This window comes from Diorhabda sublineata, chromosome 6 (assembly GCF_026230105.1).
Source record: "Diorhabda sublineata isolate icDioSubl1.1 chromosome 6, icDioSubl1.1, whole genome shotgun sequence".
NCBI classification, from domain to species: domain Eukaryota; kingdom Metazoa; phylum Arthropoda; class Insecta; order Coleoptera; family Chrysomelidae; genus Diorhabda; species Diorhabda sublineata.
The window spans coordinates 26,960,233-26,985,910 of record NC_079479.1 but is presented as its reverse complement, the minus strand read 5'-3'; the positions used below and the strand labels follow the sequence as shown (position 1 = coordinate 26,985,910).

Genomic DNA, 25,678 nt, shown 5'->3' with positions numbered 1-25,678 from the left:
AAGAAACTGGCCTTTCGGGGAAAGTGTCGAGAAATACAGTCCAGAACTCATTAGTAGCTCGGGAAAAAAATTATCCTTAATGAAACAGTTTGTTAAATTACTAGATAAAGACGAGAAATTCTACATTTGGAAAAGATTATGCCGGTATTTTTAGTGGCTCCCAAATTGGACAACTCACGAAAGATACTCAATTTAGAAATTCTATTGGATTTAAGCCATGTTACAATTAAAAAAAAATGGAGTGAAACATGATCATAAAAATTCATTCTATCCATAATCACCTGGACAGGTGTATGAAAAATGTAGGAAGTATGAGCGAAGAGCAGAGAGGGCGTATGCATTAGGGCTTACGCGACATGGAAGATCGCTACCAGGGTTTCTGGGTCCCCGTCGTGTGTTGTTTTCTGTTGAACTTGTTGCTCGGAACTTTCGCACCCATGACCGAATCAAATCTCCATTAGGGTGTCATGTAACCGTCGAATAATTTAACAAAATCTTCGACGAGCAATTAGATTGACGAAGAGAATACTAGGGATGGAACATACAGAAACAGGGGATGAACGCCGACACGATGGACGGGCGATTTAGAAAGGATATGTTCCAAGTAGATCCAAGATGTCCAGGACCCAGCAAAACGTTCTCGGTTTTGGGAGGATTATGCCTAGCAGTGAACGATACAGGCTACTAAATGATGATGATGATGTCTAGAATATGTTCGAAACATTTTTATAAAAGCAGGAGAAAAGTTGACTGATGTTATTTTGGTAAGAGCTCAGAATTAAAGTTTAAAGTGTATATTGAAGAATCCCGACTCTACGTTATCTTATTTCACCTGTTACGATTAGCTTGTACTTTGAAAATTCATTTTCTCGAGAAATTTAAACTCGGTATCAGTCTGAGTTCGTTCAGAATAGAACCTGAAAATCACATCACAGTATATACTTACTTTCCACAACGTTTTGGAACCCAGCCAAATTGCCTTGATTCAGTAATTGATTTATCGTATTACTGAACATAGTTTGACTCATATGATCATCGATTGTACTATTTACATTCAGGTGGTTAGACGTGGAGGAGCTCTGCATGTTTTTTCTAGCTGCCTGCAAATTTGAGACATCACTCGACGTCGGTGATGGTGCTTCTTGTTTAAAAACGGTTAATCCGTTCATCGTTAAAATATTTTCACTAAAATAAACGAAAATATTGTTCGAAATCAAAAAATAAAACGTATTATTAGTTCTTATAGATTTACTTCAGAAAGATTTTTAAGATTGATGAATATTGAAGCTAATGAAACCTTTTTTATCATTGATCAAACTAGTATGCTGATAATGATGACTCTTAAGTAGATTTCATTATTTTTTAGATTAAAAAACGAAGAATGCCCCTAATTTATAATAATGAAAGCATTTCACCGTTAGTTTAAACGTTATTCTTCTGATTTATAGTATCTTCTTCTTCTTCCTCTTTCAATAGGACCAGGTCCTGTTCAATTTTGTACGTTTAGCCCTCTTCCTGGATCTTCCTGAGAAGCTAAACTCCAGTTCTCGTACCACCTCTTTGGTGGTCTGCCTACAGGTCTGCGTGTGTTCGGTCTCTGAGTTTTAGCCCCCTTTGCCCATCTGTCTTCTGGCATTCTTTCCCTCCAGAATCTTTCTCGTGCCCTTGCTCATCTCATCACATCCTGTACACCCAATTTTTCTCTTATGTCATCACTCCTTATTCGGTTCCTGAGGGTGACTCCCTTGATGGTTCGCAGTATTTTCATCTCTGTGGTTCTCATTATTCTTTTTATTGTTGATGTCTCGGCTATAGTTTCTGAGGCATATTTGAGAATACGTCTCACACACTTTTTTATAAATTCTGGTTTTGCTCTGTGATCTCATCGCTTTGTTTCACCACACTATATCTCTCAGACAGCCGCTGACTTTTGATGCTTTCATCGCTTGTGTTCGTGCCTCCTCTGTCAAGTTTATTTCACTAGATAAATTCACTCCCAGGTAATTGAATCTTGATACCTGCTGTATTATTTCGCTATCGACTGCCAATTTGCATCTAATAGGATTTTTTATATTACCTTGATTGTGTCTTGTTGACTAAGATGCTCAAATTAAATTTTTCGGCAGAAATTTTTATCTTATATATTAGACGTTGTAAGTCGTCTTCATTTTCTGCTACGGCAATACCATCGTCTGCATAAAACAATACCTTTAGGGAGCGGTCACCCATTCTGCATCCTGCATTGACTTTGTTGACTTCCTCGATAATTTGATCCATTATGATGTTGAATAGGGTTGGGCTAAGACTGTCTCCCTGCCGAACAACAGTATTAATTTGAACTTCTTCAGAGAGTCCTACCTTAGTTTTAATTCTTGTTCTGGTTCCGGTATAAAGTTCTTTCCTGTTTCGTTGGTACTTATAGTCTATGTTATTTTTCTCAAGACTCCTAATCATGTCTCCCAGGCGTATTCTATCAAATGCTTTGGTGAAGTCAACAAAACAGACAAACATGGGTTTATTGAATAATATCGACTGTTCTCCCAACTGCCGAACTGTGAATATTGCGTCCACTGTTGATCTATTAGACCTGAAGCCTTGTTGTTCTTCGGAAGTTGGTACCTTATTATTATTTTAAACGCTCTTCTTCGGATTTATAGTATAAGTTCTTTATTCTTGTGATGACTCATAATTTGTACTCAGAAATGTTGTGATTGAAGTTTATCAGCAAATTTTTGGTCTGTTAGAACCTTGGTGTAGAGGGTGTCAAACATAAAGTGACTCTTACACTTTTCTCCAAACCAGTGAGAGTTATAAAAAAACTTCGATTACAAAAGTTCTTTGTATTTAAAGGAATTTTTAAATTATTGACTTTTGGATTATACAGGGTGTCCCAATTCTTCAATATCGACATCAACTTTGAAATTTTAAATGGAACAGCTAATATTTTATTTCGTTTTTTGATTTAGTGGTAAAAAGTTCAATAAGACCGACCGGTATAGGAAATATTTGAATTTTCATTGAAAACACATTATATTTGGAAAATTCCGCAAAATAAAAATGAGGCTAACTGGCAACATTTGCAAAATGAATTTTTGTACACAAAAGTATTGAATTTTCATGATTTTCGAGTCTAGAATCATACTGAATTTCAAATCTGGAGAGATTTGAATTTAATAAAACTGAGTTTTTTGTTCAAAAATTCATTTTGCAAATGATGCCAGGTAGCCTAATTTTTTTCTCAATTTTCTAAACATATTGATTTTTCAATAAAAATTCAAATATATCCTAAGCCGTGCGGAAATCAAATATATAGGAAAAATTTTTCCACCAAATCAAAAAACGCAATAAAATATTTAATATTTAAAATTCCAAAGTCGGTATCGATATTGAAGAATTGGGACACCCTGTATAATCCAAAAGTCAATAATCTAAAAATTCCTTTGAAAACGAAGAACTTTTGTAATCAAAGTTTTTTATAACTCTTACAGGTTTTCAGAAAAATATATGGGTCACCTTATCTTATATACAGGGTGAGTCATGAGGAACTTTACATGCTTCTACCGTATGTAGAGTCCCTCAGAGAAGATATCATGTTGCTACTAAAAGTTTTATTTACTATTTTTTTATTTACATGGTGATTTGTGAAATTAGTTTTTTAAATTTGACTGGTAGTTGCTAAGATTCGAAATTTCAGCTTTAAAAAAATAAATTAAGTACCACTGAACCTTGTATAATATTTTTTCAAATGCTGTAAGTGATGAAGACGACATTGACGCACTTCAAACAAGGCCGTACGACCTGCGAAGACCAGTATCGCAGTGATCGACTAAATGAGATAACGAATCCAGAAATGTTGAAAAAAATCCTCAAAGCGGTACTGGACCACTGAAAGTGCGCGAACTAGCAGACTTAGTAGGCTTTTCAAAAGTGCGGTACATCGCATATTAACTAAAAATTTGAACATTAGAAAGATGGGTGCAAGGTGGGTGCTGCGTTTGCTCACAATGGAACACAAATACAAACAGCGTCGTGAAGATGTTTATATCGAGTGTTTGGCAATGTTTCACAGAAATTAAGCCGTTTCATACCCTTGGATCAAACGTGGGTCCATCACTTTACACCCAAAACAAAAGTACAACCAAAACATTGGTCTGAAAAGGTAGAACTGGATCCAAAGAAGACAAATGCCATTCCATCTCCAGGCAAGATCATGGCGACTATTTTTTGAGATGCGTGTGAGATATTTTTCATTGACTATTTTGAAAAAGGGAAAAACTATTATTCCAGTATTGTGTAAATTTCTTGTAACGTTTGGACGAATAAATTAAGCAAAAACAGTCGTATTTGGCTAAGAAGAAAGTGTTGCTTAAGCAAGGCAATGCACCAGCTCACACAACCGTTATTGCAATGGCCAAACTCAATGAAATGCTACCTCATGCACCCTAGTCGCCAGATTTAAACCCCTTGGATCATTTTCTATTCCAAGGAAAATGGCTCGGTGGCAAAGATTCTCCAACAATGGAGAGGTGATGTCAACAGTTAATGGCTAATAATAAGTGTGATAAAACAGATGTATTAAACAAATTGGTGGAAATGATGTTAGAAAAGAAAGTAGCAAATAAAAAGTACACACAAACTGAAACTTTAGGAGAAGAATAACAAAAGAGAAAAAATTAGATCAAAGACGAAGTAACAATAGAAAGAAAGAAAAGCAGCTTAGAAATGAACAACAGAAGATTTCGGACAAGAATAAAGTTAAAGGAATAAAATGTAAAGAAATAGATGAAAATAGAAATAAAAGAATATTATGAAAATAGATATCATGATATTACGCAAAAATATGATAAAATATAGAAGAAGTAGAATATGCAGAAGAAATAACTAAAAAAGAAGTAATAAATACAAATACAAAAGGTTAAATTTTACGAAAACGATGAAATAATTATATTGTTGGGAAAAAAGAAAAAAAGTGAGAAGTGCGTAAAGCAGCATCGATAATAGTGGGTAAAAATGTGATACTACCTGTATATAAAAAAGGAAAACAAACAAATTGCGAAAACTAATTAACATTAATTTTGGAAAATTTCATTTGAAGTATTTGTTAGACATAAAACTGAAAGAAAATGAGAAGCTTCAGTTAAGACAGCTTTACATGATGCAATTCAACGTGCAGGAAATTGCATGCAATTCCTTGAAACATCAAAATATTACTTAGATTGATATTGCACGTCGCTTGCCACTGCTTCATGGCTGCCACTAACAAAAATCCAATAGTAAATAAATTTCTAACATCAAATTTTATTCAATATTTTGTGGCCGATATAAACATGGAAATAACAAAGCTAAGCCTCGCTTTTGGAACCAGATGGACAGATTGATGGTTAAGATAAAGGTAATAAAAACGGTCAAGAAGAAAGTTTTGTTTCATCAAGATAATGCACCAGCTCACACATCCGTTATTACAATTGCCAACATTAATGAATTGCTACCTCATGCATCCTATTCGCCAGATTTAGACCCCTCGGAACATTTTCCAACAATGAAGAGGTGATATCGGCAGTTAATGACTTTATGATTTTAAGGAGCTTAACGATTCATATTATCGAAATTTATTAAACATCGCTGCGAAAAGTATATGGAAACAAAATTTTTGTGGGCCAGGCACTTTTGGAGCCATCCTCGTATTAAGATGTTGTCTTACGCCAGTAAAAAGTTGGGAAATGCCCCATCATGCTGAAAATACATCCCTCGGATAACAACGTTCGCGTTGGCAAACAAATTCGGCAATATCTGTTGTAGAAAGTTCCTCATGACTCACCCTTTATAATTTGAGAATGATACTTTTTCATACACTAGTTTAAATAAATATTAATAAAAAACACAATTTTTTCAATCATTTACCTATATGCACCATCTATTAAATCATTACCAAGACTTAAAGAATTGTCAATGTCTGAATTTAAATCTCCATAGTCCTCTACTTGCCACTGCTGCATTTTCACAGTATCTGTAAGTGTAAAAAATTAATATTATTGCATTTTACGCAATGGTGGAATAATCGAAAACTTGACATACAACTGAACGTTTCTGTTTTACATTTATTCGTAGATAGGAGTGTATTATCTGGTATCAAATTCAATTAAAATGAAAACAAATTAACACATATTTAAACATCATTTGTAGTAAATTGACGATAATGAATATATTATTTTCTACAGGGTACATCGATCAGAAAACGATAAAAACAAGATAAAAAAAATCTTTTTTCTACTACCGCTCTTAAAGTACGTGCTACAGACATATTTTAAAGTCCATAAAGAAACATACTTTAAGCAGTAGTGCGTGAAACAACGTACGAGGATATATTGAAAAATTCTTAGCCTACTATAGAACCAAACAAAATTTCAATGTTAAAATATTTTATTGCAACTTGCAACGTCTCTAGACCTTTCAAAAAAATGTTTCTTCTTGCTCTGCAAACCAGACCTCCACAGCTTTTATTGCCTCCTCGTTGGAAGAAAATTTACGACCTTTTGAACTTTTTTTCAGTTAAGGCAAGATGATATTCGGACGGAGCTAAATCTAGTGAATAAGGGGGGTGTTCTAGTAATTCAAACCCTAAATCACGAATTTTTTGCATGGCAACATGAAATTTGTGTGTAGTGGCGTTATCCTGCAAAAACAAAACACCTTTGGATAGTTCTCTGTGTCTTTTCTCTTTATTTTTTTCCCGAAGAGTGGTCACTAATGTCGAAAAGTGGTCTCCAGTTATTGTCCTGCCCTTATCCAAAAAATCAATCATGATTACTCCATGGCAATCCCAAAAAACTAAAGCAAGAACTTTTCCAGCAGATTTTTGGACACGAAACTTCTTAGGTCTTGGAGAACCAGAGTGTCGCTATTCCATCGATTGATGCTTTGTTTCTGGATCGTAGAAATGTACCTAAGTCTCATCCATAGTAACAATTCGGTTTAAGAAGTCTAAATCGTTTTCAAATCGAGCACAGATCGAACGGGATGCTTCTACCCTTGCGCGCTTTTGGTCAACATTTAAATATTTGGGGATCCATATTGCAGCAATTTTTCTCATGTCCAAATGGACGTGAACTATATGATGAACGCATTTATATGAAATAGTGCTTCAGATATCCGTTTTAGCCCAATTCGACGGTTTGATAATATCATGTCATGAACTGCATCGATATTTTCGGGAACTGACACAAAAACTGGCCTTCCCGATCGGTCATCATCTTCAATGGAAAATTTACCTCTTTTGAAGCTTGCATTCCAATTTTTCACGATCGCATACGAAGGACATTAATCACCAAGAGTATCTTCGTAAAACCCTTTTAAATACAGGTACTTTGTGATGGCTCGATACTCCAATTTACACTAACACTTTCAATAAATTATTGTTCGTTGCTATGGTAACGCAATATTTTGTTTATGTATGGAACTGGTCTAGGCTAACTAGATATCAATACATCCTCGTATTATTAAGGTCTCCATAAAGTGGTGGCTAGAGTACGAGGCTCAAATGCGGGAGGTCCCAGGTTCAAGTCGCGCTGATGCCGTTTTTTATTGTTCTACTTATTTAGTAATAATTATTTTTAGGTTGCATTTATACATGTCGAAGAGAAGAGTTGACAAATTTAATAACACAAATTCGTCTGTTGTTTTGTTAATTTATTCTAATCTTGATTAAAATGTTCAAAATATTAATGAATATATCATATATTTTATAAGAAAAATTATCATCAAACTTCTCTATGTTGATGAAATGTTCGCCAGTAGAAAAAATATTGTATATTGCAATTCGTGTGTAAACGCCTTTTATCGAATCATATTACAATATTCACATTCTTCGAAAAAAGACTATTTTACACATATGTTACATTCTTCTTTTTACGAAACCGTCTCCCTACGGAGGTTGGCGATCTAAATGGCTATTGTCGCATGAGAAACCGCAGCTCTGAAAATTGTTTTCATGCGAGTGGAATAGCCCAGAGAGGAATGAACATTATGTAAGATCAATTTGGCCACCAAGAACGTTCCTGGGCAAAAAAGTGGAAAATGAAGATTTACTTAACCCCGAAAAGATAATTTTACCACATTTGCACATCAAATTAGGACCAATCAACAATTTTGTAAAAGCTATGGACAAAAATGGAACTGGTTTTTTAAAGCAAAAATTTTCTTCGAGTGACGGTAAAATAAAGTGTATTTGTTGTACCCAACGCCAAAAAAATAGTTAAAGATACCATTTTAAATGAAAAAGAAATAAAAGCTTGGATCGCGATCCTCAACTTTTTGGGTAACTTCATATCTTCAGAAAATTACGTGAAATATGAAGATACTGAGGAAAATAGCGGGGATGAAGAGGCTAGTAAAATTGAGGAACGACACAATTAGATGTGAAATAAACGTAGTAATTACTGTACAAAATAACAGTTGAGATGATTTGGGCACATAATGAGAATTGAGGAGGACAGAACAGTTAAGGTGATGATTAAACTGGAAATGAACAAAGAATTGGTAGACCCAGAAGGAAATGGGAACAATCTGGAAAAAAGAGAACTTAACTGGAAACGGACTAAACAAGAAACAAAGGATACAACCAAATGGAGATAAAAAATTACCTTTTGATCCACGGTACACCACTTTGCGGATAAGCAAGTACGAATTTGTTTAAGAAAAGAGTTTCGTTCCATAACGATAATAATTCCATGATTTTGGAAAGCTATAATTATTTTCAATGGAAAAGAAGTTTTCATAATATACAAGTTTATGTTGCTGGATGCAATCGGATAACCACCGAATTTATTTGGCGAACAACAGTGGCATGCATCATTGCAATTTGCCCCTATTGAAAAGCTGAGATCGCGTCATGTGACTTAAATGTTGCCAGGAAATAGCGCCTTAGGTTGGCGACAAAGTAATTTCGGTTTTGTGGTATAAAATAAAACAGTTTTTTAACAAAGAATAGTTTTTAGTCAATTATATATTTTTCATTCTGCTCAATGACCTTTTGTCATCTTTCTTTCAGTTTCATAAATTTTTGGTCCTTTTCAGCAAAAAACTGAACCAGGTACAATTGAAGGTCATCGTAATTTGTGAAGGTTTTACCATTCAAAGAAGTCTGAAAACTTCTAAATAAATGGTAATCGGTTAGTGCCAGATCAAGGCTGTATAGGAGATGTGGCATCTCAGCCAAACTCTAATAGTTTCCCACGAGTTGCCAAAGATGCGTTGCGATATCATGGAGGAATACTAAGCCTTTCCAATTTAACAATTCTGGCCGTTTTTCTTTGATTTGCTTCTTTGGTTCCTCGGAAGCAACTCAAAAAACACAACACTTTTGTAATCCCATCAAACTGACAGCATGAGCTTTTTTTGTTGTTTTTCAGCTTTCGTTGTGGTTTGTACTGGTTCATCGTGTTTGCTCCATGATCATTCTAGAACCATGTTACTGTACAGGACCCATTTTTTCTAGTTTTCTAGGCTAGTTCTGGAGTGTAAGAGAGTCCTTCCAAATCTGGTGAGTGATGGCTGCAAGATCCAGCTCGTTTGGGTGCCCGGTCACTCGGCAACAAAGACAACGACGAAGCGGGCTCACTCGCCAGACTGGGATCGGCGAACCCACCAATGGGTCCAGAACTCTTGGTATGGTCAAAAGCACTGTCATTACGTGTCTCAACAGCCTTCTCGCAAGGCGGGCTCAGCAGAGATGGATGGAGGCACCTGGCATGAGACACACGAAGGCCCATATAGATGGACCTCGTTCGTCTCTCACCAAACAACCGCTCCAGCTAAATAGGCGCAAAATCAGACTAGTGGCCGAACTTCTAACCGGACACTGTCATCTAAGACGTCACCTTCACACCATGGGCTTCACGCATGATCCGGAGTGCCGCTGGTGCATGGAGGAGGACCAAACTGCAGACCACGTTATTTGTGAGTGCCCTGCGCTCACACGGGCGCAGTTTAAGCACCTGGACAAACCCCATAACCTGCCTAAGGACATCAAGCCAAAACGCCTGATCGGCTTCTTCAAGGACATCGGGCTTTGGTAACGTCAAGTGAGGCATGACAGGCCTATCTGAAGGACTATGTGCTCAACGGCTTCAACGGCCGCCCAGACCTATCAACTAGGTCCCATTTTTCATCGCCAGTGATGATTATTTTAAAGAAAGGGTGGGTTTTATTTCGTTGAAGGTGCATATCGCAAATGTTGATTCTTTGTATTAAATGAATTTCTTTCAATTCGTGAGGTACCCAAATATCAAGCTTTTTAACTATCCCAAGACATGTTAAATGTTTTTCAATTGTGGTGTGCGATACATGTAGCCTCTTCGCAACTTCTAGAACAGTTTATGACGATCCTCTTTAATTATGACTTTGATTTGGTCATCATTAATTTCAGTAAAATATGCCGAAAATGTTCGTTTCTACATTCCATTTGAAATTACTTGCTTGTAAAGTTACGTCAATGTGACCAGTTTCACGTGACTAACGGCAAAGTACAGGACTAACATGAGTTATTCAAGGTTCTCTGTCAGTAAAAAGGGAAAGTACTCAGTCACCAACCTTCTAATTCATATTACTTGATCAAATTTCGACCAAATAATAAGCTACACGTGTAAAATTTCCTGTAATGCGTCTTAAATTTAACACGGATGTCATGGAAATAACTATTGTTAAGACATCTTAAAAATTAAGTCGTACAAATTACAAACAATTTTCTCTGCACTAAAAAGCTGGTCTTTGACGTCAATGATTAGACACAATTGCGCGACCTTTTCAATTAGCAGACACTCATGTCAACCGACGATTCAGCGAAATTATTGAGAAACATTCCTGAAGTAGTGTTTAGTTATTTATTTATACGAGATGACAGAATATTGAAATTGAAACGCAAAACATTTGTCATTATATATCGTTATAATACGAACGCTTTATATAAAAAAACGAGATTTTTTATTATGATTCACATTACAGAAAATAGCTACATTGTTAGGAATGGTGTTAACATGCTGAACATGTTTTTAAATGGAACGAGACATAATTGAATAGCCAGTTGCTGGACGCCACATTGATATAAAAAACAAACTTCAGAGGTCTATCGATTTCTCAAAGTCAAAAAAATTTCGAGAATCATTTTGATTTTGAAAGTTTCCCAATATTTTAGTCTGTGATGAGGATATAAGAAAATAAAAAATACTACGTTGTAGGGTAAGTTTTCTCGACAAACAAGAACCCTTTCACTTTTTTGTGAAAGTTTTCTCGGAATAAATTCTAGAAAGTATTAATGCATCCCGCGCGCAAGAGACGCGCCGCTGGCTGCGTAAAATACGAAATATGACCCACGTTTAACATATGGAATGGAATATTGAAACCATGCATTTTGAAGATGGAAATCTAAACTTTTTGATGGATGTGTTATTTTTTTTGGCTAACTAGAAATTTGTTCTAATAAGAAATATTAATTTTTCCTTAGTCCTTACATTTCAAATATTAAATTATTTGTAGTTTTATTAGAATTTACTAAATAGAGCTATGAATTTTACCTAAATTATTTAGGTCTTTTTATCATTTATAGCTTTTTCGTTTTTATTCCCAAAAATTCTCTTTTTCGTATATTAGATTCCGTTCCAAGAATTTTTGAATCTTTATAATTGAATTTATGTATTTTTTTTGATATTTCATAGTTCGTTAACGCAGTTTTCTTTTATTTATCGTATTGATGACCTTATAATCTATTTTTTAAATATTGAGAGGTCTGTCCTATGTAGACAGCGTCACAATTAGTACAAGGCACTTGATATATATTATTTAATTAATAATTAATTAATAATTTTTTGGTGTTTTAAATTTTAATTTAGTGAAATATTTGGATGTATTATATCATCAATACCATAAAAAAATAGAACTGCAATAACGAGCTACGAGATATCAAAAAAACATAAATTCAATCATTAAGATTCAAAAATTCTAATACGCGAAAAAGAGAATTTTTAGAAATGTTTCACATTCTTAAGAACGAAATAAAACTACAAATAATTTAATATTTGAGATGTAAGGACTAAGGAAAAATTAATTTTTCTTATTAGAACAAAGTTCTAGTTTGATCTTGATTTTGTGTCTCATCTGTTTCAAAATTAGTTTTTTTAATAATTTTTGGAAGAAAGATAAAATTTGACGTTTCGACTTCTCTTGAAGTCTTTATCAAAGTACTTTCATAATGTAAATTTTTGAATTTAAGAATAAAAATCGACGTGTTTCAGATTTTATTCACATAGTACATAATAACCCTAAAATTTAATTCGTTCCATACAAATGGTCCGCGCTGTATAAGTGTAAAAGATCATTCGCTACGAGAAATTTTTCATTAGAAATATTTTTTTGATTACAACAAGGAAATAACTGTTTTTCTCGTTGTGAGGCTCGATCTCTATCATCACTCTATAATAAAATCGGGTCTGCTATAACATATACAAGGGGGTTCAGAGAATAGAATGTAAGTATCGTACAGGTAAGAAATTATGAGGATGAACCCGTTATATGTTAGTTTAGAAGTCGGTGGGGACGGGCGGCCTGAGCGGCAGCTGCTATGTTCCTCAACTAGTAAAACGTGTGACCCTGATAATTGTAAAAATTTTCCCCAACTCTCAAATGAGTCAAGTGACGATAAATCTGAGAGCGAAAAGTCAGATTCCGATATCAACATTGATGAAGATGTAAATACTAGATTTAATTGAAAACATAGTTTTTCAATAAAATATTATATAATGAGAAGTATCGATTTTTTCCATACTGCCCACAATTAATTCAAAAAAATGTATAAATGAGAAAATTCTTGTTTTAAAACATAGTGAATGAAAAAATCTTAAAATATATTTTAGAAGAAAAAATAAATTTTTACGTTTTTACGTACTCACCTCTAGCATTATTGTTTTTCTTCAAAATCAATTTCCTATTTGAATCTTGTGTTTCCTTAGGCACTTGTTTATTTTTGCTTTGGTCTAGTTCCTCCGATAATCTCCTCTTTCTTGAAATTTTATCTTGTTCGTCAATTTTCAAGGTACTCCATCCGAATAAATCACTATTATTGTCCATGCTGCATTCCGTTGATAAATTCCAACACTTTTTTGAATTTTCCGAATTCTCGTTCAACAAGATATCCGAATGTTCGTAAAGTTGATAATCCATATCAATTTATAAAAGTTTTTATTACCAGCTACTTTTTTTTTCCTATTCTAAATATCAGCTATACTCACTACCAAATATGTTTCACGTTTTCTTTTTCTTTAAAACATAACGAAAAAACTGTTGTATAGTTTTTTTATCCCTGTAGTTTCCCGTTGTCTATGATTTTGCAAGAGGCTCGAGTCAATGTCAAGCATTTTCTTCAACAAAAGCCTGGATTCAATATCCATTTATTGAAACAACTTTAACCCTATTTATTAAGGGTTAGATCCCGATGGAAACTGTGTACTTGTTTAACACTTTTTATTTATAAAGCCGTTTTGGCGAACACAGCACATAAAGAGAACGCTTGAGAAAAAATTTAAACATCCAGACCCGAACAATGTTTAAACTGTAACTGTCGCTATACCGTCAAGCAGCTGAATTAGTTAAATTGATATAAATTGGCGAACAGTGTCAAACTGTAAGATAAATTGATATTCTTCAGGATTGTTTAAATAAGGCCTCGCTTTCTTTCCCTTTTTTGTATAAAATAACCGCAAATGCGGAGGAGCTTGAATGGATCTGCTGTAGATGGTTTTAAATTTACCGAAACGTAGTACGTTGAATGCATTCAGATTCTGTAACAAAATATTCATATCAAAATTGACAAAGTTTATTTTACCAAAATAACAACATCATGTGAAATAAGTTGTCCGGAATGTAGTTAAATATAATAGAAAATATACTGAGAGTGTCGTAGGTACGCCTCAATTTAAACATGACTTAACTCTAATTCTACGAACAATACATCTCTTAACCCTTTGGTTGCCAAGTCGAAATCATGTTTTGCCCAAGACGCATTTACTGGTGGTTACCGATGACCACCGTGGTACCTCAAGAACGGTTGATAAGAACCTTAAAACACGCCTCAATTTATTTTAAAAAAACATTCGAGTTTATTCTTTTGTCGTAAACAGAATGTGCAGACTTAATAAAGCGTGCAAATGATAAGGTTTTCTTCATACAGGATCACTGATAAAGTTCAGTGCCTCCTTTGTCCTTTGAGCTATCAATTTGAAAATTTGAAGGTGTTTCAGAATACTGTTCCGTATCAAAATTACATTTTTTTTTAAATGAAACACCCTATATTTTATTGCATATTTGGTATCAGCTTGACTTCACCATCATAATAATATAAGGTTGTAGTGTATTTAGAAAAGTTATAACCTATTTAGAGTGGTAACTAGTTCAATACCCTGTACAATACAAGAGAAAGTTTTTAAGAATACCGGACCATGTGTAGATAGCAATAAGGAACTGAAGAGCCATTTTCTGATCTTTGAGGATGATTGAATGTATATATATATATATATATATATATATATATATATATATATATATATATATATATATATATATATATATATATATATATATATATGTGTATCTATATATGTATAGTATGACTAGTTGCGACACCATTTTGTGTTGAATAAGTTTTTAGCTCATCAGACATGAACGAATCTCTCCCATATCACTACATAGATGCAGAAGAGAACCAAACACAGAAAACAAATGATTTAGACGTGAAATCACTGATGATGAGGAGATCTCAAGACAGGCAAAAGCAAAACTTGTATATTCGTCTACCAAAATTAACATATACTTGTGATTATCAGAAGGTAACGGTCCTCTAAAATTCATTCTCTAGAATGGAACGGTAGCTTTTATTAAAGTTTCATTGTTCCTATGAAATCTAGGTTTTACTTCAGCACATATGGGGCGATCGAATGAAATTCTCTTAACGAGTAAGGGTAATTTTTGCAGCGAACCCATACTAGGATGACAGAGAGTCTCATACAGGTTGTATAGATTTTTTTACTAGTAGAAGGCGTAACTGTAGCAGACATTCATGAGAAAACATCAGCCACAATCTTTTCTTTAATATTTGTAGCATGAAAGCTGAAGCCACCTTCGTAGTATTTTTTGATTTTTGAATCATTTTTATCAAAAATAAAAGCGACTGATCTTTGATCTGTTATTACACAAAAACATTTATCAATTAGAAAATCTCTTCATATTTGAAGAGACTTTACTATGGCATTTGCCTCCTTTTCTACAGAAGAATAACGTTGCTCAAATTTTCGAGAAAAAATCGACTGATCTTCCAGACTGAAACAGCTGAGCAACAATTGCGTATTCGGATGCAACAGTTTCTACTTTAAAAGTTCTTTCATCATCAATAGACATTAAAACGGCACCGATAATATCACTTTTGAGCTTTTGTCAGTTCACTAGTTAATGGAAAGTGTTTGAATTGGGAGAGTGGATGGATCTTTTGAGTAACGTTGTCGTTCAAAAATGCAAAAGTGTCTAGTTTTATAATGGAGTTAATATTTATCTCCAGCTCTTACTTCTAGTCGTATTCAAACAATATATGCATACAATTACACGTTTAACACTAGTTTAAATAATGTTACGAACATACTCGAAAAATTGGTCCTAAGCCAGCTCTGTCCAGCTACAATGGCGAATTCGCATGGCGCCTTTAATCTGTTTTTATAAATGGCGGACGCGCCTTTTATGAACTTTTTATTATAGAAAGCGGTTTATTTATAGTATTTCTTTTAAATAATTTCTAGGAAAGTCTATTTATTTATTTTTTTTTCTTTCTTTTTGTTCTAGAATTTTATAAATTCCATTTGTGGTATATAAATAAGTTTATTTAGAGCAGTTAGTTTTAGTTTTAAATAAATAGTCGTAGTGAAAAAAACGAATTAGTGAAAGTAGCCGAAGAAATTATTCAAGTCATATTTATAAGTAAATTATTATAAGTTAAAAGTGTACTGTATAGTGTGTAAATAAATCAAGAACGTAAGAGACAGTGTTAATTAATTCACCCCACAAATAGAAAGAGTGTAAATAAACACGAAAAACGTTACAATAATTAATCTTCCCCAAATTAAAAATATGCGAGATGCAAGAATGGAAATAACGTGCCTGTAAGTACTGTACGTACTTCTTAATTTTAGTTCTTCAATGAATTTTGTTGGTTAATTTCATAAATAATTTGAAAATGACTCGTTATTTAAGGAAGGCGGAAAAATAATATTTATAAAATGGGAGTGAAGTCCCTTTTCCTCCGTTGGATGTTTAGTAAACTTCACTCTCAAGAGGAAAAGTAGCACTTTCCTCCCTTGTTATACAAATAACTATTATTTGCCTATTAAAATAAGGGAACTATGGATTGCGAATGTTTTATTACCTTAATGGTCTCTCATTCATACAGGGTGGCGCAATAGAACGTGCATATTGCATCATCTTTTTTCGCGAGGTAAACAGTGCATGAGCGGAGGGAGCCTAGCGTAGTTGGATAGTTGCACTCGTGGAGTTTTAATAGCCATGAGTCACTTCGACGGAGAGCGTCGCGCTTTTTGTGTTCGCACGTTTTACGACAACGGTCGTTCATACGTCTTGATAAGGCGACAGTATCGTTCAGAATATGGGTCATATTAATGAAGCTCCGAGTGCAAATTTAATTAAAATAAGCATTAATCGTTTTCCGGTTCCACGTTTAAACCACCAGCAAAAGGTCGTCTAGGACCACAGACAATTTGATAGGGTGAAGGAAAAAATCCACATGTGTATGCTCGGAAGTGATCGACGGTTTTAAACTTGTCGCGACGAAGTTTACAACGAATTTTAAAGTTGGATCTTAAACTTCATCTTTATAAGCTCCAGTTAACGAAGGAATTAAAAGATACCGACTTTGGCAAGGTTGGTATTTGCTGAAGAAATGCTTGTCTATTTTCCACTTTTCATTTAAATGGTTTCATAAACCGACAAAATTGTCGTTATTGGACCGAAAAAAATCCAAAAATGAAACATCAAAAATAGCTGCATAGTCCGAAAGTAACGGTATGGGCAGCAATCTCAAGCAAATTAATTATTGGCCCTTTTTTCTTTGAATATTCACGAGGACGAAACATCACCGTTAATACCGACCGCTATGTTGCGATGTTAGAGGGATATTTAACTCCAGAACTTGCGAGATCAAGAATAGCGAATACTAGAACTTGGTTCCAACAATATGGAGCGATCTGTCACACATCAAATGACTCTATGGAGGCTGTGACTGCAAGACTAATTTCCAAGAGGTGATATCCCTTGGCCCCCACGTAGCCCTGGCTTGATGCCTCTTGATTTCTTTTTGTGGAGACACCCCAAACATAAAGTCTACAAGAACAATCCAAGGGTCGATCTTTTTAAATAGAAATCACTAATCTGTTGTTGAGTAACTTGGAATTTCTGGAACCGTTGGAGATATTTATACTGCATACACTGTTTACACTACACCAACACTCACAATTGCACTGTCTGACGCGCGTTTCGATAACCAATTATCGTCTTCGGAGACTGAAGGTAAACAGTTTATCAAAACGAGCGTCAGACAGTGTAATCTAAGTGTTGGTGTAGTGGTGGTGTAAACAGTGTATTCAATATGTTGTTGAGTAATTAGAATGATTCTTCGGAACATTCAAATATGATGAGGTATAAATAAAAAATATCATATTTTTTTTTAAATATATATTTCATAGAGTATCATCCAAACTTTTACAAATTCCACTTAATAATCCACCAAAAACTTCATAATGATGATTTAAATCTTTAATAGTATGAATTTTGCACAATGTTTCTAGAGCTCCGTTCGTTGAATTGACTCCAAAAAACACTCTTTTTACTCTACTATGGATCAATGCCATTGCACACATAACGCACGGTTCTCTGGTCAAATAAACATAATAACCTGTGCACAAATATGGACCATCAGTTGGTTCGATTAACTCATCTTTCAGCCTGAATTCCTGAGAACCAAATGTTACGTTGCTATACTTTTCCTGAAGATGTTTCAGAAATATTTCAGGTATTCCACTAGTTTTTGAGGGGTGTTTTGGTTTACTGTTCCAAACTCCGCCCTTTTGGGTCTTAGCAACATTATCCACAGCTACCATAGCTGCGTGCCGACACGGTCCTTCATTGGTTTGGGAAAATCCAATGGCTACTACAGAATCTATTTTGGGATCCACAACAACTGCTCCAATATGTCTTTTGGCAAACTTTGCAGTGTCAATAGCTATAAGCATGTACTGAGAATGCTTTTCTAAATCTATCTGAGTAAATAACTTATTGGTGGATATTTTTTCTATATATTTATCAGGATGAAAATTACAAGGCCATAATTTATTCATTTTCTCAAACTGTTTTCTGGTTTTAGGTGGAAATTTAGCAACTTTTACCGCATGTATATTATTACGAAGTAGAGAAAGATCAAAATTTTTTTCCGATAACAATTCCATTACTTCCGCTGGTTTTGTGGATGTTGGACAAAGAATAATTTCTTTATTTTTCATTCGCTTTAAATGAGTTAATTCTAACATAGGCAACTTTGAATTCAATTCTAATATTACATGACTAATTTTTTTTGTGTCACATACTGTATCTACATAAACATCGATTACAATTGGATCCAAAATTAAATCATCTGGTAAAACAGGATATAGTATGTCATTCAAATTACTGGTATCATCTGTACTTAGTTTTAATCTTTTGACTGAATTCATTTTTATTAAATAAATTCCTTTAATATGTGTAGATCTGAAAAAAAGTCCGATGGATAAAAGGTTGCCCCAGGTCCATTTATTAAAAATATTTATACAGAGGTTTGATCACCAATAATCATTTCTTAGAAGTAAAACTATCATTAAAACAATCGTTCTGATACAATATGTGTGAATCAAACAAAAATAACAATCACTAACATGATCTTTGGTTCCATCCAAATCATTGAGGTACCAAAAGGCAAATGTTTAGATTATTGTTTAAAACAACTTAATAGGAGTCTCCCACACGTTACATAACATATGAAAAATGAAATGAAATGAAATGAAAAATAATTGAAAATAATTGAAAATGAAAATAATTTAAATAGAACTTTTCAATTAATCGAGTAATTTTTGAGGCTGAGATGTAAAAGTTAATTCTCCACACACTGTATGGGGTTTTACAACACTTTCTCGGCATATTTACAATATAACAAACGTAACATAGTTAAATGCAGTCGCCTACTGATTTCGATTGGGCTCCTTTCTAGTAAATTATGAATATTTTTGTGTTTTAATTTTTAATAGTACAATTATTAGAGTCATTTCAATTTAAGAATTAAGTACTTCAAAGTTGTTTAATTTATTCAAGTTTTGAATGTATCTAGATCAAATATTAGAACTTAAGTTATGTGTTATCACTGTTTTTAATTTTGTTGATATGGTAAGCATTTTGGTATACCTATTTAAAGCTAGATGATTAGAAAGTTGCTTAAGTTTAAAAATAATTATTAGTAAGCTAAATTTTATAATACAAGCATTGGGCTACTTCTAAAACAACTTTAAAAAATGGTTTATACATTTTAGACCAATATACATTGATTTAACCTTGAGCATATCAGTTAACCTCAATTCAAGAAGTCAATTAAGAATATCAAAAGAATAAATTTTTATCCAAGAAAATATATCACAACTATGAGTTCATGGTAGTAAGAGAAATGAAAAACGTTTATAGAATATAATTAATAATCTTACCTAGTTACAGTCCTATAAATAAATAGAATTATCAAATGTACACATAACGCTTACTTTCCAGATCATAGGTTATTCAATTGGTTTTTCAAAAACTGTAAAAGAATTAAATAAAAATTAAGTAGGTCGGGAATTATGTAAACATCAAAAAACAAGTTATAAAGGTACATTTTAATTTTCACTTACAATTTCAGTCGATATAGAAAATTAATAAATATGATATTCAATCTGTATCCTTCTATTTAGATAAGAATCGTAATATATAAAATCAAATCACTACTTCCTTTAAATTTTGAAAACAGGGATAGAATAGATGGGTATGTTGGAACATAAAAGTAAGGTTATAGAAAACGTATGATAAATTTAGACATTGTTCAATTCATTACTAATCTTGAACCGATGACTTTTAATAAGTTCTTATATAATGCATGTAAACGATAACATGTACGTTAAGGAACTTATATATATATATATATATATATATATATATATATATATATATATATATATATATATATATATATATATATATATATATATATATATATATGATGATTATGATGATTTCCGGAACATACCTCATTCAATCTTTCACAGTATATTTGTTCCAACCATAGACATAATAATACTAGAGAGCACATTCGATCGTATATTCGTAAATAGAAAAAAAATTGTGGTATTGGGTAAATACCGCTATATTTTCGCAAGGGTGACAACTGACAAAAAATATGGGTTTAACTGTGACCTGTAAAATAAAGCAACTTTGTTTATTCTTGACTTAAGTTGGAGTTTAATCCATATTTTTAATCTCCAGTTTAATATGGTTATGACCCGTTCAGTTTCCGAATACCACTGAATGAGATCTAGATTACTTTTCGAACATTCAGATCACTGATGATAGTTTCCGAAATGGCCTAATTTGTGACACGAAATCGGTTATGTTGTATGACCGACCTAAGTGTCACGTCAAGAGTCACTAAATCAATTATATGCGTTCCCTACATATAAATAAATTAATAATTTCATATAAAAATCGTATTATAACTTTTTATGAACATGTCTAAAAGACTGCTGTTGGCATTAGATTACCCAGAAGTTAATAATTTAAATTTAAGTGGTATGCAACTATTCATTTACATGATAAATATAGTTATAACTATATTTTGTTTTTCTTTTTTAGATGAAAACACATTCAGGAAAGTAATTATTTGGTTAGAAGAGAATTGGATTAAAAAAGCAACTGCTGATTTAGTAAATCAATTGAAAAATAATCGAGATTGGCACATAACATATTCTAAATACAAAGATGGATTAGGTTGTCCTGTATTGGAAAGTAGAATAGAAGAATTACAGTGGATTTTAGGTTACGCCATACAAATTGAATCCCATAAAAATAGTATGCATTTTTCTCTAATATATGGAATATCCTATTGACCACCAATCAGTAAAAAAAATTATAAAAATTAAATTACATTCATAACCCTTTAATAATTTATTATAACTACAAAAAAGTTGACTATCCAATAATTTCTTAATTACACAAGTGTTATGTAAATGTATTTGTAAGATGTGTTCTTCTAACCAGAAGCAACCTGTTGAAAAGTTACAAATTTTTGATGTTAAGTCAATGAAAAATACCAACAAACTAATTTTTATTTCTTCAAGATCTTAATGGTTTAAATATTAAATTTAATAGAATTGCCTCTAGATGTAGTGAAGTAGTGTTTGCACAGACACCAGTTGGCTACTGTAGCTAGGCTTCTTGCTTCAGTATTAATAGTTGGTGGCAATAATGAGTTAAATTCAGTAAGTTCTGTTACTTCTGCTAAAGTTATTGGAAAAATGGCCATTTTGCAATTTTAAACCAAACCTAATCAGCCTACCCAAGAATAAATTGTCAAAATAGTTCCAAATCAAAACAAATTATATTTATTCATGTTAATTGTAATATTGTGTGGTGCCTAATGGCTACTCGATGTAAAAAATATATTAAGTTATACTCATTTCATTGGAATTTCAAAGAAAGTTAAAGAACTAATGAAGAATCACTACATTGAATGTGGCAAATGAAGTGTTGTGTCTATTTTTTATTTGTAATAATATACTCATATTCAACTAAGTAAGTTTTATTTGTAGGAAATGTGTATTTAAAACATGCAGTAGAGAATTTACAAAGTAAAAATGTTCCATCTGTAGTAGCCGAAAATATATTAGATAAATTAGATTGTAAGTAAGGAAGATGTCCATTATTGATGCAATAGGTTTTTATATACATCATAAATATTCATATGTTTCAGTTAGCAGTCAAGAATTTGTAGGTGGCATTAATGAATTGGCAAAAGTTCTTAACATTGTGAGTCACCCAGACCCTCTGGTCACTCTAAAAGCTGTAAGAAAAGTAGTCGTGCAAAGAATGGCTCCAGATTGTGTCGAAAATCCAGAAAAGTATATTTTAAAAGTAAGTGTTACTTTCCACAGTTTTTCTCTGTAGGATGTTTGTTTACCATAAGAATTCATTCAATTCATTAACAGTGACTGTATCTTAAAAACACTTCACAAGGCCAACATGGTAGTTACATCTATATTTTTTGTCTGCCATAATTTGATTTATATGTAACTAGTTGACCCTTCAAACATTGTTTGTTTTACCATAAAAATTACTTCAAGGAAATATTTTTCTAGTTCAATAAAAATAACTAACTATAAGTGAGTTGGAATGTACACTTTGTAGACAATGAAAGTATGCTTTATTTAGTTTAATAAATTATTCTTTATTAAAGTAATGAATATATTTCAAATTACAATTCTTGATAGCTATAAATAATTTTTCATATTTTTACTATTAATTATGGCAGTTAAAAAAATCATTCTCTAATTGCAATAAAGTGTACAAATTTTTTGGTTAGTTCGTCTTAAGCCAATATAAACAAACTGGATGGTTTTCCCAGGCAAAAACATGTCACATCTCTATATACAACAAAATTCCATTTTATATTTGTACTATCCTCGTACCTAATGATTAAGTTATTAAATGCATGTAATTGAGAGTTAGTAAATTAACATATACTAAAAATGTACTTGTTGGAATAAAAAAGACCCTTATATACTTTTATTTATAGGGCACTCCGTTTCCAATTCAAGAAACTGATTTGGGATTCGATTTAAAAGATCCAGTATTAAACCAAGCTGCAAAAATTCTACGGATGATATATATTCAGGACCTGAGGAACTTGCAAACTAAAGCGAACGAATTGATTGTTGCAGTCCAATCTGTTACAGCTAATCCAAAAACTGACACTAAACTCGGAAAGGTTGGATTTTAGAAAAATATCAACACATTATCTAAAAAGATAACTTCAAGATAAGTTGATTTTTTGATAAGTTTGATGGAATAGAGTTTCAACAGATTAGGAAGTAATTGGTTTGAAATATATGCTTTATTTATAATGCTAATGTTTTTACACATTGTATAAAAATAATTTTACCCTAATATGTTTACAGGTCAAATAAATATGTTTTATATACTCTCATATCAGTCTCTTACTAATTTATTATTTTTTTCTCGAAAAAGATTCAATAATCCTTTAACGCCTAGTGCAAAACTACCTGAAACAAAAACATTTGAGTTGAATGAGTTCTTTGTTAAATTACAATACAATATGTACAAGAAACTCTCCTTCCAAACGTAAATAACAGAAATCTGGATATTAGGTGTAATTTTATACCTACTGTAAAATACTTTTGCTTAATTTTTAGACCTTTTTTTTCGCCGTTGTTCTGGCAGAAATTACTTGGTCCAATTTTCAGCAATTTTATATATTCATAGCCAATTTATAGACCAAGGGTGGCCAAACTTTTGGGATCTGTGGTCAATCCACATTTAAAAAATCGAATGATCCAAAAACAAACAGTTGCTATGCGCTGTTTCTAATCCTGTGCGTTTCCACTTTATAGTGTCAAACTGGAGCCTGTGTGTAACAGTCTAAGAGCAAAAACAATAAACCTTCTCTTGACAATAAAACGTATTATGAACTTTTTATCGATTCTGAAAGATCACAAGAACAAGTCAATTTTTCAGAAATGTTATCGATATTAAAATTCCTAGAGTTACTGCAAGGCAAATTCAAAGGACTAACTACCATACTAGTGATGCTGAAGAATATCTTCATATTTCTGTGTATGTTCCATATCTGGATACAATTATCCAATCCATTGAAATTGGATTTTTTTTTCATGAAACAGAAAGCAATTATTCATTTTTCATCCCCACTTAACTTGTTAAGTTAACTTAAAAAGTTACTAAAAACAAAAATCCAGACGATCTAATAAGCGTATGAAATTTGGAAGTTGGAGTTGAAACTTGAAGAGAAATGTGGATATCAAAGCTTCTAAGTATTGAAACTGACCTCGAACAGCTTGAACTTGCTGGATTAATAAATAACTACTGTCAGTATTTCCATTAAAAAAAAAACGTTAGCTTCACCTCCTACCACAACAACTATTGAAAGATCTTTCAGCACTTTGCATCGAGTAAAAACCTGGTTGCAGTCAACAATGTCTAAAGAAAGGCTATCAGGTCTCTGTATGCTAAAGATTTTGTAAAAAATAATAAAGACAAGGTTATTTCTGAGAATAAAAATATGAAAGATTCGATCAATTTTGTCTTTGCCCCTCTATCATTGACCCTTACGGCCCACTGTGGTCTACCAAAACTGCACAAACCTAACACCTTTTCTCCTCTCGTCCTCCTTTACTATATTTTTTTAAAATGTAACAACTAGGCGTCCACTGTTTACAAAAATTATTATCAACCATTTGCTTTACTGTGAGTGGCCTCAAAATTTCAGAGTCCCACAACCGGTGGAAAATCTGAAAATAATTTCGAAAGAAAAAAATTTTGTCAGAAATTTTTCTCGATTTTTAGATTTTGTCCCCGGTGATAAATATGTCGATTTCACAAATTTTGTGTTGGTGGTAAACCCAGTCTCCAAGACTATAACTCTATAACTTAGACATAGTAATTGTGAGTGTTGTAGTGGTAGTGTTCACAGGTATGTCCTCATGCACTGTCAAAGTCTTAGAATGTAAAGATCCATGCTGCTCCGCAGCAATGACTTTAGTGATATTAGCTTCATCAATTAATATTTATCTCATCAAAGGGATACAAAAAGTATGTGTACAGTCAAAAAATACCTTATCTGTTGGATGTATATCTTAAAGAGGGCATAAGTTGAGCGTCTTTGAATGCCTGATGACAAATCTAGGCACTCAAAAAAATGGAGAAAAACGGCCAGGCAGAGCGCCATTAGATTTTTATAATTTTTTCATTGTCAACAATGTTAGATTATTTGCACATCCTTACCTTACTTTTATAAGTGATTTGATAAAATAGATTTATATTTGACTTCACACCTATGGAATGCAGCTAAGACAATAGAGATTTACAATTAAAAATATAACTCTCACATTAGGAAATATTTTAACAAAATGATATTGTCCCACAAGGTTAGACGATTTCTTTGCTTCACGTTGATATTTGTACTCAGATGATATTTTATAAAAAATACATTTCTATTACCCATTCCTAAAGAATTTATAATCAATTTGGAGTTCTTGGGGTAACCTCTTCCTGTTGATATCAAATAAGTACCAATTCCACAAAAGCATATGATACATACAATTTGACAAGAGGTACACGATTTTGTTTTTTCCATTCCAAAATTTAAACAACCTTTTCTTCATAAATCATAGTTGGACCACATCCTATAAATAACAACAAAAATCACTTTACAGAAACTATGATCCGATTAACCCGATCATGATCGGGAACTAAACCAGATCACGTTCACTGTTATACG

General features: G+C 32.8%; 3 protein-coding genes and 1 long non-coding RNA gene across 5 annotated transcripts in view; 1 reads left to right on the top strand and 3 right to left on the bottom strand.

The window, feature by feature from the left end:
• LOC130445317 (transcription factor CP2-like protein 1) overlaps positions 1-20,450 on the bottom strand; it is a 37,864-nt gene extending 17,414 nt beyond the window's left edge. Inside the window, exons 1-5 of one of the 2 annotated variants that reach the window (XM_056780885.1) lie at positions 20,399-20,450; positions 19,824-19,915; positions 12,939-13,826; positions 5,902-6,007; positions 947-1,185 (exon numbers count right to left, since the gene is read on the bottom strand). In XM_056780885.1, coding sequence (XP_056636863.1) covers positions 947-1,185; positions 5,902-6,007; positions 12,939-13,209 — 616 coding nt within the window. In that variant the 5' untranslated portion in view covers positions 13,210-13,826; positions 19,824-19,915; positions 20,399-20,450. Of the gene's footprint in view, positions 1-946; positions 1,186-5,901; positions 6,008-12,938; positions 13,827-19,823; positions 19,916-20,006; positions 20,264-20,398 lie in introns of those variants that run through there. The other variant, XM_056780884.1, reaches the window with a different exon arrangement.
• On the bottom strand, positions 17,781-18,809 carry LOC130445867 (probable inactive tRNA-specific adenosine deaminase-like protein 3). The gene has a single exon (XM_056781754.1). It carries the CDS (start codon positions 18,807-18,809, stop codon positions 17,781-17,783), a length of 1,029 nt encoding a protein of 342 aa, XP_056637732.1.
• A 275-nt stretch (positions 20,451-20,725) lies between the features above and the next one.
• LOC130444962 (RNA transcription, translation and transport factor protein) lies at positions 20,726-23,357 on the top strand. The gene is made up of 5 exons (XM_056780361.1): positions 20,726-20,937; positions 21,001-21,216; positions 21,957-22,046; positions 22,118-22,278; positions 22,940-23,357. Exons 1-5 carry the CDS (start codon positions 20,871-20,873, stop codon positions 23,141-23,143), a joined length of 738 nt encoding a protein of 245 aa, XP_056636339.1. The 5' UTR covers positions 20,726-20,870; the 3' UTR covers positions 23,144-23,357.
• Positions 23,239-25,663, bottom strand: LOC130444963 (uncharacterized). The gene is made up of 2 exons (XR_008910011.1): positions 25,399-25,663; positions 23,239-23,426 (listed from the first exon to the last, which is right to left on the bottom strand). It is a non-coding gene; the product is annotated as an uncharacterized LOC130444963 (long non-coding RNA).
• Between the last annotated feature and the right edge of the window lie 15 nt (positions 25,664-25,678).